The following is a 14,415-nucleotide window of genomic DNA, read 5'->3' on the forward strand; positions in this document are numbered from 1 at the left end:
CAGTTGAAAGTACATTAGTTGGGTTAAAAGTAATTAGTAAACAGTATTATCTAAAAATAAACTTAAAACTCATGGAAGGATTCTACAAAAAGAAATTTTAGCAGTCTTACCTTTTTTTGCTTTTAACTTTTGCTTCTCTTGACTTGTCACTTAAAGACTTCAGCCTATAATTAAGTATAAAATTATATTATTGTATTTTTGTATTACTTGCAAAGACAAGAAATAAGCTTTTAAATTAGAAACGCACAAAACTGTAACATTACTGTCTGATAAGCTAAGCCTAATCTTTAATTTTAAAAACTTGTATCTGTTTATAAATAGCAAACCACTCTTATTTCTGCAAAAAAAAAAAATTGTCATGTTGTTCTTTCTCTCAGATTGACCACTAATTTAAACTCTATTTCATTTTATTTTCATTTCCAAATTCTCCCCTTCCCACAGTGAGAAATCAAGAAAAACAACATCTGTTTCAAAGGTGTACGGATCAAGCAAAACACCACATTATTCATGGTCAAAAGAAAAATAAAAGCCTCAATTTGCATTCTGAGTCCATCATCTCTCTAAATGGAAGTGGGCAGCATGTTTCACCATGAGTCTTCTAGAACTGTTGCTGGTCATTGCGCTGATTAGGTGCTAAATCTTTCAAAGTTGTTTGTCTTTACAATATTGTTGTGATCATATACAGTCAATCTTCAACTTTTGCGGGGATAATGTTCCTAGAAAACATCGCGAAAGTAAAAAACATGAATGTTGATACATTGAACCTATGGAAAATAGGGAGTTGGATTCCAGTGACCACCAAAAACTGTAACCTTTTGCTAAAGAGATTGCTGGAAATATACTTTTCTGTATACACCTTTTATGTAAAACATTAATTCTGATAACATGCATTTTTCTTAACACAGTAACCATGAAATAACCCATAAAATGCAGGGGAAAGGAGGCAACGCCTACAGAACCAGGAGGAACAGGGGCTTCAATGTCAGAAGAATCTTCAGGTAAAAGGGAAAGAGACATCTACCATCTCCTCTCCCTTTTGGCTCTTTGCTTGAACTGTTCCTGATGAAAAGCACATGCCTCAGGGTGAGTCCCTAGCCCTGGTCAGAGCTCAAAACTCCTGCCCAGGGAGGCTTGGGGCCCAGCCTGGTGCAGCTCTCTGAGGAGCCCGGTGACACAGGCAGTGGAAGAGGCAGGATGCTTTCAAATGCTAGACAGAGAGCTGGGGTGACTACCATCTCCTTTAGTCACAGATATAACCACTTTTCCATGTTTTTTTCAATTTCCTCAGCATGTACTTGTGAGGTTACTTCAGCACTTTCTGGAATGGATTCACAAATACTTTGCTCCTTTTTGTGAGTATAAATTTGCATGCATTGTGCTTCTCATTTATTTTCTCTACTGTGCATAGCCATGAATGTGTTTGGCTGCCAACAACAAAAGCAAAAATGAGGTTAATAATAAAATCACGCAAATGCTTTAAGTCACAAAAATTAAAACTGTGAGTATGAAGGGTAGATTGTAAATTGTTCTCTAAAGTCCTGTTCATTTTACTTTGCATCAGTTCATAACAGTTTATACAGGTTTTTCTGAAACCATCTTCCTCATCATTTCTTACAGTACAATAGCATTCCATCACATTCATATACCATAGTTGGGTCAACTGTTCCCCAATTGGCAACTGCTCAGTTTCTAATTCTTTGCCACCACAAAGAGAAATGCTATAAATATCTGTGTAAATAAAGGTCTATTCCCCCTTTTTTTTAATCTCTGAGGTAAAGACTTAGTAGTAGTATCACTGGGTCAAAGAGTATGAACTGTTTAATTGCTTTTGGGGCAGTTACAAACTGCTTTCTATAATAGCTGTACTAGTTCACAGCTCTATCAACAACACATTCATGTATGTGTTTTCCTACAGCCCTACCAGCATGTCCTACTGATGGGGTGCTTGGGGCCCAGCCCTAAGATGATGTCTCTGGAAGCCTCCTAATTTCTCAATAGGTCCCTGCCCTGTGAGAAAATAGTCTCTTATTGCAGAACACATTCTTTTATCAGAACAGACACAGGGGTGCCTAGTTCAAGGATTTTTGTCCCTGGCTGGCCCAAGGATTCTCCCTTGCGCCAGATCCCCAAGGTCCATCCCTCTGACAATTTCCTCAATGTCAAGTTCAACAAAGTTACCTCTGCAGAATCCCTGCATTTTCCCATCCATAGCTCCCAAAGACACCTGGATCCCTAGATCACCTAATTAGCATCCTTGGCATTCCTTTCCCTTGTCCCTTTTCTTTATAAGCCCCAGTACCATCCTTACTATCTCACAAGTGCCCTAAAAACCATTGCCCACTTCTATTGGAGCTAAAATAAACCTTGCCACTTGACTAAAGGATGGCTTGAGTATGGGAATTAATTCTAGGCACCTCTGCCTAGGCATTCTCAAGGTCCCAGTATCCCTAAGTTGTATCAGCACCCCCAAACTACCTATTCTTCACTTAGCTCTGTCTTTGTTTAAAGAGTCTATTGTAATTGTTTCATGTAATTCCTATATGTGTCTTGGCAGGTAGTCCTCAAGTATTTTATATTGGCTACACTTATTTTTTTTATGATTTTGTTTTTGTTTTTTAAGCAATTGGGGTTAAGTAACTTACTCAAGGTTAGACAGCCAGTTATTTCTGGGTGTGGTGCTAAGTATCAGAGCCCAGATTCGATCCCAGATCATCCCAACTCTGGGGCCAGTGCTCTTACTCACTGAGCCACCTGGCCGCCCCTAAGCAATTGGGTTAAGTAACTCGCTCAAGGTTACACAGCCAGGTGTTTCTGGGTGGGTGCTAAGTGTCTGAGACTGGATTCAATCCCAGGTCATACCGACTTTGGGGCTGGTGCAGTTACTTGCTGTGCTACCTGGCTGCCCCCAGCTACACTTATTTTAAATGGAATTTTCTTTTTGTATCTTCCTGCTAGATTCTGTTGGCAATATACTGTAATATTGATGGTTTTATGATTTTACTTTATATCCTACAACTGTGTTGAAGTAGCCGTTTGAATTAGTTTTTTAGTTGACTCTATGGCAGGGGTTGGCAAACTATGGACCCAATACCTGCTTTTTTTAATATGGCCCACAACTGAATGGTTTCTACATTTTAAAATAAAATTCTGTGTTTGTTTTATATTTTAAAATGTAAAAAAAAAAATTCTTGTCTTGCAGACTATATAAAAACAGGCAGCAGGCCAGGTTTGGTCCAAAGGCCTTGGGTTTGCTCACTCCTGGTTCTCTAAATAAAAAAAAATCATCTTATCAAATTCCAAAAAAAGTGCTAATTTTGTTTCCTTTTTTCCTATGCTTAGTTCTTTTGAATTTTTTTCTTTTCTTGTCGCATTAGCTAGCATTTGTAGTACTAGATTGAATAAGTAACAATGACAATGTCTACCCTTGTTTTAACCCTGAAATTACTGGAAAGACATCTAACTTATCCCTATATTAAAGTTAATGCTGGCTCTTGGTTATAGATATATACTACTTTTCTTATTAAGGAAAGTTCCATTTATTCCCATGCCTTGTATACTTAAAAAACAAAGCAGAAATGGTTATTGTATCTTCTTAAAAGGCTTTCTCTAAATCTATTGATGTAATTATATGATTTTTGTTGTTAATATGGTCATAAGCTTATAGATTTCCTAATACTGAATAAGCCCTGCATTCCTAGTATGAATCTCATCTGGTCATACTATATAGATATTGTGATAAAGTGCTATATTCTCCTTACTAATATTTTATTTAAAAATTTTTGCATCATTATTAATTAGGGTTACTGGTCTATAGTTGTTGTTTCTTCCCCCTCAGTAAGTTGACTCTTACTAGTTTAGTTATCAAGAAGACATTTTTTGTCAAAGAAGGATTTGGAACCCTATCTTTTCCTAATTTTTTGAAACATTTATATAGTATTGAAATTAATTGTTCTTTAAATGATAGAATTTGCTTATAAATCCAACTAATCTTAGTTTTTTACCTCTCCTTTAGAAGTACATTTATGACCTATTTGATTCTTTTTCAAAGGTAGGGAAGTATTCTATTACCTGTTCTGGCAATCTTGGCAATTTATATTTCTGCAAATATCCATTTCATTTAGATTGTCAATTACATTGCCATGTAAGTGCTCCAAACAGTAATTAATCATTTCTTTCATTTCTTCTTCGCTGGCTATGAATTTACTTTTCTTTCATTTTTGATAATGGTATTTGATTTTCTTCTTTCCTTTTATTCAAGTCAATGACATTGATTTTCTTGGCTTTTTTTTCCTCCAAATAAAAATTAGCTTGTAATTTCATTTATTGATTCAATGTATTTTTTGCTTTTAATTTGTTAATCTTTCTTTTGTTTTTCAAGATTTCTATTTTGGCATTTGAAAGTTTTTAATTTGTTGGTTTTCTAGGGGCTTTTTTGGGTTTTGTTTCATAAATCTGCAAGAATAAGCTTTCTTGTGAACATAGCATAATCTTCTCTTTCTAACATTATCATATATTTCAAATGTTTAACATATTTTAATCAACAACTCGAATGAAGGCATAGATGGCATACTTATAAAATCTTCAAAACAAAAAAACTGCAAGGGATAGCTAACTTGATAGTAAGGAGATGGAAATATGGAAATAAATGGGCTTAAATACTAAGGAAGACATCTATTTCGTAGACTTTTGTCTTTAAAGTAGATAAGACTTCCTTGTTACATTAGTTTCAAAAAAAAAAAGCTTCATAAGTATAAGAGCCATGGCTTAGTGAGAATTTCATTTTAAAAAGATCTAGGGCTTTCAGTGGGTTACGAGCTTAATATAAGACAACAGTGGCAATACAGCAGCTCACAGTTCAGTATTCCTAGCTAAACGAAAAGAGGCACAGGGCTCTGAATGAGAGAAGCAAGAGTCCTTTTACGGTACTACTGTCTGACCTGGATCATGCACGTGCAGTTCTGGGGACACATTTCTAGAAGGACATTGATAAACCACAGAACATCTAGAGAAAAGAGACCTGAAGGACCTCAAGATCACACTGTACAAAGATTTGGGAATCTTTGTGAAGAAGCATATACGGTGAAAGATATAACAATAATCTTAATTGCACTTGTTTTGTTTAGCTGCAGAGGGCAAAACCAGGTATAAGAAGATTCAGAAAAGCACATTTTGATCAACTTAAGAAAAAATTTCCCGACTCTTAGAAGTATGCAAGAGTGGAACAGATTGTTTCAGGAAGCAGTGAGTTCACCTTCTACAGAGGCAGTCAGAGAAGAGTGTCATACAGTACCAGAGCTAAAAAACTTGGCAGAGGCTTTCTAGCTCATACTGTACCTGGTGGCAGATCTCTTGTAGAGCTCTGGATTACTCTCCTACTGTGATGCTCTTCTACTCTGCCTGTTTTCTGCCACCCTGGACTATACACTGTACCCTTCCTTACCCCTCTGTGCCTCTGCCCTGGCCATTCTCAATGCCTGAAACAAACTGCCTTCTCAATCTTTACTTCCTTTAGAGTTCAGTTCATAAACTACCTCCTGTACAAAACTTCTCCCAAACTACCTTTCTCCTATTTTGCAAATGTCTTTCTTCACATCTCACATGGCACTTTTTAATTTTCCTACACATGTATTATGATCCTAACCCAATAAGATACTACTTGGCATTTCAGTTATCTCTGCTGGTATATGATGACCTATTAGGACATAAGTTTTTGAGGGCAAAGACTATTTCTCATTTAAATTTTGTTCTTCCCCTAGTACCTGGGTGTGATAAATAGGGTAGGTGCTAAATAAATAACTAGAAAATTATCTATTAAAATGACTAGGGAGTCTAAAATATTTTATATATACCCTTGGCTATCTTAAAAGATCTGAGTACACAGTTTCAAGATCATTATTATGAGCATTAATTAGTGTACACTGTGTACAGTTCTTCCACACTAAATGGCTCCAGATTCCTATGCTTTTAAAATTAAGTCTTGCTTTTTATAGTTCCACCCCCTACACCCCACTCAGTTTTTTGCTTTTGGAGACACAGAGTTGAACTCCTGTCCTGGAGTCCGTAAGATCTGAGTTCAAATCCAGTCTCAAACACTTGTGTGACCCTAGGCAAGTCTCATTTCCCTCATCTGTAAAATGAGCTGCAGAAAGAAATGGAAAACCACTCTAGTATCTTTGCCAAGAAAATCTTAACTGGGATCACAAAGAATTGGACTTGACAGAAGCTACTGAATAACAACAAATGTTACTTTATACTGCTTATAATCTGTTATGAGATGAACCTCCCCCCCCCAAAAAGTGCTTATTAAAATTGTGCATAAAATTATTAAGTAGGCCTTGATTATGGGCCTAAGAGTCTTTCAAATCTGTAAAGCACACAAGCTTTTAGTAGACAGACTTTGTGCAATCTACTTTTTAGAAGCTTCCAAGTCTTTTCTTACTTATTTCCCAGGGTTTTGTTCCAATATTCAGGCTCCTGAATTAAGTTTTCAGGTTGTTGGATTATTGAATGTTACTTATCTAACCATCTCAATAGACAGTTTATTCTGAATACAGACTGAAACACAAGGATTCCATGACTTTATCAATACTACGTAGTAAACAGTTATGAAATCTGGGAGCAATTAATAAAGTAGAATGAGGCCCATGATAGTATATGAGATATGTTCCATTAAACTGGAAAGCTAGATCTACTAAAATGCACTTGGGACTTAAATGAATACAATTACAAAACACTACAGAATTAAATAAAAATAATAGTGAGATATTAATTGTTCATGGTTAGGCCATGCCAATATGACAGAAATGAAGTACTACCTCAATGAATTTGCAGATTCAGTACCCTAGTTTCTCACAGAATTGGACATGCACAAAAGGACAGCATAATTAAATGGAAATGGTATATTCAAAACAGAACTAAAACAGGAAAAAGTGAAGTTTCTGTTCTACATGAATCTATAGCAAACATTGATACATCCCCTGAACCAAAGCAACAGTTGGTACAGTCTTTGGTAAAAATGGAATGATGGATATGATGAATTAACTGAAGAGAAGAAACACACCTGGTTTACTGAAGAGAAAGCAAAATATTTGGGCCATAAAAGACAATGGAGAGCTGTAGCCTCTAATCCATGTACTAGGAGGGCTTTGAAAAGTACTGGGATAGGTGGAAGTAGTCAATATGCTGAACTAATGACAGTTCATCAAGTCATCAAAACAGGACAAAGAGGGCAGTATCATATATTTACTGATTTATGAGCGGTAGCTAATGGGTTAGCTACATGGATGCCCATGTGGAAAAAATAAAAATTTGGAAATTCATGGTAAACAAGTCTGGGGCAAAGAATTATAGGAAGATATATGGGACATATCTTTGGTTGCTACTTTGTCAGTTTTTCACATAGATGCTCATATGACCTTCACCATGCCACAACGTAAGTACAATGCACATGCAAATCAACTAGCAAAGATTGCTACTCAACATATTGTCCCTACTCTGACACCAACTGATGATTCAGTACTAGCAAAATGGGTCTATCAAACAGCCGGTCATTTAGGGGTCCAGACCACACACCAGTGGGTGCAAGATCAAGGTATTAGTATCTCTCATTCACTGTTAAAACAGATAGCAGAGGAATGTCATATATGTCAATTGGAAAAGAAACAAACTGTTCCTCAGGTAGTAACTGGGGAGAGAGCAAGGGGAAAAATCCCAACCCAAATTTGGCAAATGGATTACATTGGTCCTCTACTCAAAGATAAACGATGAAAATTTATATATACTTGGGTTGACACCTATTCAGGTGTATTAGTGGCTTCTCCTTATAAGCATGTGACCCAGTACACAAGACTCAGAAGTCAATGACTATAGTAATCTACTGTTTGACAAACCCAAAGACCCCAGTTTTGGGGATAAGAACTCACTATTTGACAAAAACTGCTGGGAAAACTGGAACATAGTATGGCAGAAATTGAGCATAGACCAATATCTAACACCATATACCAAAATAAAGTCAAAATGGGTGCACGATCTAGGTATAAAGGCTGATACTGTAAACAGTCTGGGAGAGCAAGGAATAGTTCACCTGTCAGATCTATGGAGAAGGGAAGATTTTATGATCAAACAAGAGTTAGAGAGCATTATGAAATGCAAAATGGATAATTTTGATTACATTAAATTGAAAAGTTTCTGTACAAATAATGCCAATGCAACCAAGATTAAGAAGAAAGTGGAAAATTGGGAAAGAATTTTTACAACCAGTGTCTCTGATAAAGGCCTCATTTCTAAAATATACAGAGAACTGAGTCAAATCTGTGAGAATACAAGTCATTCTCCAATTCATAAATGGTCAAAGGATATGAACAGGCAGTTCTCAGATGAAATTAAAGATATCTATAAGCATATGAAAAAATGCTCTAAATCACTATTGATTAGAGAAATGCAAATCAAAACAACTCTGAGTTACCACCCATCTCACCGGCCAGACTGGCTAAGATGACAAAACAGGAAAATGATAAATGCTGGAGAGGATGTGCAAAAATTGGAACACTAACGCATTGTTAGTGGAGTTGTGAACTGATCCAACCATTCTGGAGAGCAATCTGGAACTATGCCCAAATGGATGTAAGTGCATACCCTTTGACCCACTTCTAGGGTTGTATCCCAAAGAGATCAGAGAAGTGGGAGGAAGACCAGTATGTACAAAAATATTTATAGCAGCTCTTTTTGTGGTGGCAAAGAATTGGAAATCAAGGGGATGCCCATCAATTGGCAAATGGCTGAACAAGTTGTGGTATATAAATGTAATGGAATACTACTGTGCTATAAGAAATGAGGAGCAGACAGACTTCATAATAACCTGGAGAGACTTATATAAACTGATGCTGAGTGAGAAGAGCAGAACCAGGAGAAATCTATACACAATTACAGACACAACGTATGTGTGACAACTAACTTTGATAGACTGGGCTCCTCTCAGCAAAGTAAGGTTATAAGATAACTCCAAAAGACTCATTATGGAAAGAGATATCCACATCCAGAGAAACAGCTGTGGAGTCTGAATGCAGATTGAAGCAAACTACTTGCTTTCTTTCCTTTTCTTTTTTTGTTTTGTTTCCTCTTTCCCACTGATCATTCCATCGATTATAATCCTTATTTACAACCTGACTAATGTTTAATGTGAAGGTATTTGTAGACCCTATAATTTGATTGCATGCTATCATGGCGGGGGGCAGGAAGGGGAATTTGAAACTCAAGGGACTGTGGAACTAAATGTTGTAAACTAAAAGTAAATAAACAAATTAATAACTTAAATAAATATAAGAAATAATAAAAAAAAATATGTGACCCAGAAAAAACACCTGTAAAACTCTTAGTACCCTCCATCTGCAGATACGTGATCGCTTATGCCAGATGCCACCCCCTGTCCATGACTGTGATGACCTCTGGACCTGGCATCAATCAAGTTCCAGATGCCAGCTAAAGTCCTTCACACCTCCCAAGACTAAGGCATCTCCTGAAGTCACTGCCTCCTTAGGATGGACAAAAGGAGGTTATAGAGGTCAAATGATGAAGGGAAGAGGTATCAAAAGCTCTTGGGAGTCAGAATCTGCACTTACATTTTAGCAACCCCTTTACAGTTTATTGGTGTAGGGTCAAATAGAAACCCTTGGAGCTATTCAAACCATTGCATGTAGTTAACAACTAACAATATCAGGTCCCCAAGGAGGTAAAAAATGTTTCTTCTCTAATGATGAAGACGAAAGAAGTTAGAGTACTTTGTTACATCTGCTCCCCTTAAACAGTCCAGTACGGCCTATAAGAAAGGTAGATGGCACCTGTCAGTTTACCATGGATTACGAGGAGTTGAACAAGGTCACTGTGCTCATCACTACAATAGTTCTTGGTATCACCAATTCTGCAGAAGCCCAAGGTCAGGGTGAGTAATATGAGTTTATGGCCCTTACTAATGCTTTATGGCTGAGACTAGTCGGAAATAATTTCCTTTCACCTGGAAAAGAGTCCAGTTTATTTTCACTGTCCTTCCCTGGGCTACCTGTTCTTTCCCTCATATTGCCATATTCTGGTCTTAAAGGCACTAATGTACTCTACCATATTGCTGACTGGGAGAAATGAAGCCACGATGACTGAAGACCCACAGTGAATGATGGCACATATGAAGGACAAAGGTTGAGAAATCAACCTTAAGAAAATCTAGGGTCCAATTTAGTCAAGTTTGGGGGAACATTATTAATTGGGAAACCACAGAAGATTCTCAGAATAGTGTGGAATAAATTATTGACACCCACTTTTCCACAAACTAAGGAATGCCAGAGGCTTATTGGACTCTTTAGGTCCTCAAGGACCCACATTCCCCATCTGGATATTCTGATGGCTCCCATTTACCGGGTTACCTGCAAGTCCACCTCTTTCAAATGTGGCCTAGGATTTAGCCCTGAAAGATCTAAAACAAATTGTCCAAAAGTCTCTCCCTTTGAGCCCTTATCCTGCATGGCCCATGTTTTTGAAGGTTTCTATCCATAAAGAGGAGGTTGTGTAAAGCCTTTGGAAGGCACAAAGGGCGTGGCCAGAATGATGGTTAAGCTTCTTGGAGCTACAAGTTTTCCAAAGTGGCCTCTCCACTATACCACTTTTGAAAAGCATATGCTCACCTGTTACATGCCCTTGGTGCTAATAAACAGATGCAGAATCACCCTTTGTTCAGAATTGTTTATTATGAATTAGGCAAGATGGCTCTCTGACAAGAGAGGTGGGGGAGAAGAGACTTCTATTGTTAAGTGGAAGTCATAGATTGTAATTCATACTTGCCTGGGTCACTCCAGCTAATATCATTTACAAAAAAGTTAAGACTAAAGACCTTCAATCGAGGTCTGGAATCCTGCCTCCTCCACTAGCACAACAGGTCCCCATCTTATTAATCCTGAGGATCCTGAGGAATAGTTTTCATGTGGTTTACTGATGGCTGTAATTGCTACAAGAGAACTATATACAATTGGACTTCTCGAGTAATAGGAATGGAGGTTCTAGCAAGCCCTTACAACTGGTTGAGGTCCTGGGTGCATTTGAGGGATGGGCCAGAGAATATCTTCATCCACAGTGATTCCTAGGTAGTAGTGGTCACGAAGCTGGCCATGCTATCTGGGGCCTGGTGAGAACAGATATGACCTTTTGGGGTCAGGACTGATGGGAGTAATTTTGCTGATATCAAAACTGCAGAGTTTTTTGTGGGGTGTATCAGCACTTGTCAGAGACAACATATGTTCTCCACTGACAGGCACCATTATAAGAACAGCAATGGTTAGGGTGTGGGTTCCTTGCAAATCTGATCTTTGCGGTAGTGATGCCATGCTATGCTAGGTATGAAAACAAGCAATTGTCCTAAGCATGAAGCAACTATTCATACCCTGTTAGGCTACTTGTACCAACTGGAGGTTTGTTCCAGCTAAAAAGCAGCTACATCATGATGCACCTGACTGCCTGGGTCAATGCCACTCTAGGAAGGGGAAAGGTTCTCTGGTCCGTTAGTTTTTTTTAATTCAGCCTTGAGGAAGACTTACCTAATGAGAATGGACTGCTTTCAGACAAAGTTCTCACTGATCCTCTCCAGGTCCTTCTTATTCCTTCCCCAGTGAGATCTTTTGGGTCTCAAGGTCCTGTACCCCCTCCCCAAAGACCTGTATGCACCCTAAAGAATTAGCTCAGCTCCCCCTCAATTGGCAGGCTTACTTTCTTCTGGGTGCCTCCCTTTCTAACATCATGGGAGAAGTAAAATTGTTGCTATGTGACTATGGTAAATACGTATTCACTTGGAAGGGAGATCCCTTACCTCACTAGGCAGCAGTTTTCTATCTCTAGATGAAGCTGAGGAAGAACCCTTATTTAGCTTCTGTAGAATTGGGCAGCTCTTCTGCAGAGGCCTCTAAAAGGGTGGAGCTTTGGTGTCATCCCCATAATATGGCTCCCAGGAAGGGAGAAATTTTGGTGGATGAGTCAGGGAATATTGAATGAGTTACTAAATACCAGGAAAGTGATACTTTCTAGATTACTAGATACTAGAAAAGCTTAGATCCTGGGACAGATTTCATGCAAGAGGATCATGACCTCTTAGGCACTTCACTAAAGATAATGCTGATGTATGAGGAAGAATCCACGACTATGATGGAGGTGTCATCATGTATGCTATGGTCCCAGTGCTGCTACTGTTCACTGTCATCATCTTAAATCAGGAAAGGAAAGGGGACAGGAGGGAAGGAAAGGAAAGGGAAAAGGAATGAGCTTTTATAAAGTACTTGCTATGTTCCAGGCACTGTGCTAAATGCTCTGTACAAATATTACCTCATTTACAAGTATTATCCTATTATCTCATCTCTTCAGGAAAAGCATTTGTGATTGTACCAGAGATAGCATAATCTATGTGTGGGCTAATGTTTCGGGTACTGCTGCTACCCATTGTCACCATCTTACATCTGGAGACTCACTGTAAACTGCAAATATGAATTCAGCATCAGCCACTAAGTATGTGGCCCTGGGCAGGTCAGAATACCTCTCCTAGCCTCAGTTTTCTTTGCTTTCAATGGGGATAACAGATCTTCCTCACAGGACTGTTTTGAGGACCAAATGAAATAATATATAAAGCATTTTGCAAGCCTTTAAACACTAAAACACTTAAAGCTAGTTATCATCATTATTAGATTATCATATATACCATAAAAGGAAGCACAGATTATAATACTCAAAACAGGAAGCTTCCAGTTCTCCAAAGTCTCTAACCACCCAATCCACACACCCCCCCCCCCCAGCAGCAAGTGTTAACTATAGGAGACAGATATGCAATGCCACAGGGAACTTTGAAATCTATTCTACATATGCAAACAGTTAAACATAAAGAAGCTAGTATGAGTTTTTATACTGGTAAAATGTATTGAAAATGATTCGCCCAAGTCTGTTCCTATCAGCAGTGTAGTACCATGAAAAGAACATTGAATTTGGAGTCAAAGGACCTGATTCAAATTCTGATTCTGTCAATGACTACTTCTGTGCTCTTGGTTAAGTCACAGCCTCTCTGGGCTTCAGTTTCCTAACCTGTAAAATAATGGTTGTACTGGATGATCTACTAGGTCCCTTGCAGTTTCAAGAGCCTATGAACTCTCCTTTATTCTCTCCACTTTATCAGATATCAAAGTCTGGCAAGCAGATCTGGCACACGAAGTTCCTAAATAACTTATATGTCCCCTGCTATGTATCTAGATATCTTATGTTACATGAGATATCAGTCATTAGCAAAATTTCATATATGTCAACGCCAGGATTTCAGTGGCACTGTCATCACCCCCCCCCCCATAAACCCCACTATCTCCAATACCTAACTGATGCAAAAAATTCTACAAAGATTCCCTTCCTTTAGGCTTCACCTGTAATTATTTAAACTTTATGAATCATTTACAATCTAGTGTGAATGAATTTAGCAAATACTGTTCCTATAAGGGAAGATGCCTAGAACTTGGGTAACTAGGAGGCTGGAGAAGGGAAGATGGAGGCACTCACAGGGTAGAAGCTTTCCTGTTTTGAAGTTGTGCTAAGGTCTAGTCTACCAGGGAAGTTAACAAGTTTTATTTACATGACAAACTTCAAGAACTTTACGTAAGAAGCATCTGCTCATCACAATGTTGAATACTCCCAAAAAGACCCACAATTAGACTGCTGGGTTTTCTCCCATCTACATGCCTTAAGTCTAGGCAGCTTAAATTTGCCTTAAAATTGCCTCAGGAGTAGGAATCAAGATGAGAATGACTACAGGGTACACATTTCAGCTTATGCCACTTAAAGATAAATGGTAGAGGTCCTCCAGGGTAGTTCCAAAATTTCTAATTGTCTCTAAATGGGAGAAGTGCATCCTGGAGAGTTAACATCAAACTAGAACTTTGCACAGTGGATATGAAACATTAAGGTGGTCCAAAATTAATTCACTCCCATCCTCAATCTCTTTGACCCAAGACCCAGTCTGATCCAAAAAGAAAAATGTAGGATTTTCGGGCCTTTCCCAGTACCAATCCACCTACATTATACCCCTTCAATACTTTAGTGACTCTCTGACTTCATCAATGTAGCTATTACCTCCCTAGGTACAGACAACAACTCAGGTGAGTTGTATCAGGATGATGGTATATTAAGAAAATGTACTAGAAGAAAATTCAAGAATCAGACTGGGGAAGCAAAGGGAAAGTGCTTGGGTTTGATAGCATCATTGTAATATTCTACAGACCAGCTAGATAGTAAAAGGAAACATATGAGGCAGAAAAAGAGGTTATAAGCCTAGCAAAGAGGCATGATATACTTATGGGAGACTTTTTATTACTCAGATATCTACTGGAACTCTCATTCTCTGACAACAACCAA

General features: G+C 38.1%; 1 protein-coding gene across 3 annotated transcripts in view; it reads right to left on the reverse strand.

Moving 5' to 3' along the window:
• The window catches only part of DTNBP1 (dystrobrevin binding protein 1), a 187,768-nt gene that overhangs the window by 164,000 nt on the left and 9,353 nt on the right, over nucleotides 1-14,415 (reverse strand). For all 3 annotated transcript variants that reach the window (XM_069092444.1, XM_069092443.1, XM_069092441.1), the window contains exon 2: nucleotides 111-164. In XM_069092444.1, the coding sequence (XP_068948545.1) occupies nucleotides 111-164 (54 nt within the window). The remainder of the gene's footprint in view (nucleotides 1-110; nucleotides 165-14,415) is intronic.

The sequence above is a fragment of the Petaurus breviceps genome, unplaced genomic scaffold (assembly GCF_028583685.1).
Source record: "Petaurus breviceps papuanus isolate PSGF00001 unplaced genomic scaffold, PetGlider_PUasm1.0 190, whole genome shotgun sequence".
NCBI classification, from domain to species: domain Eukaryota; kingdom Metazoa; phylum Chordata; class Mammalia; order Diprotodontia; family Petauridae; genus Petaurus; species Petaurus breviceps.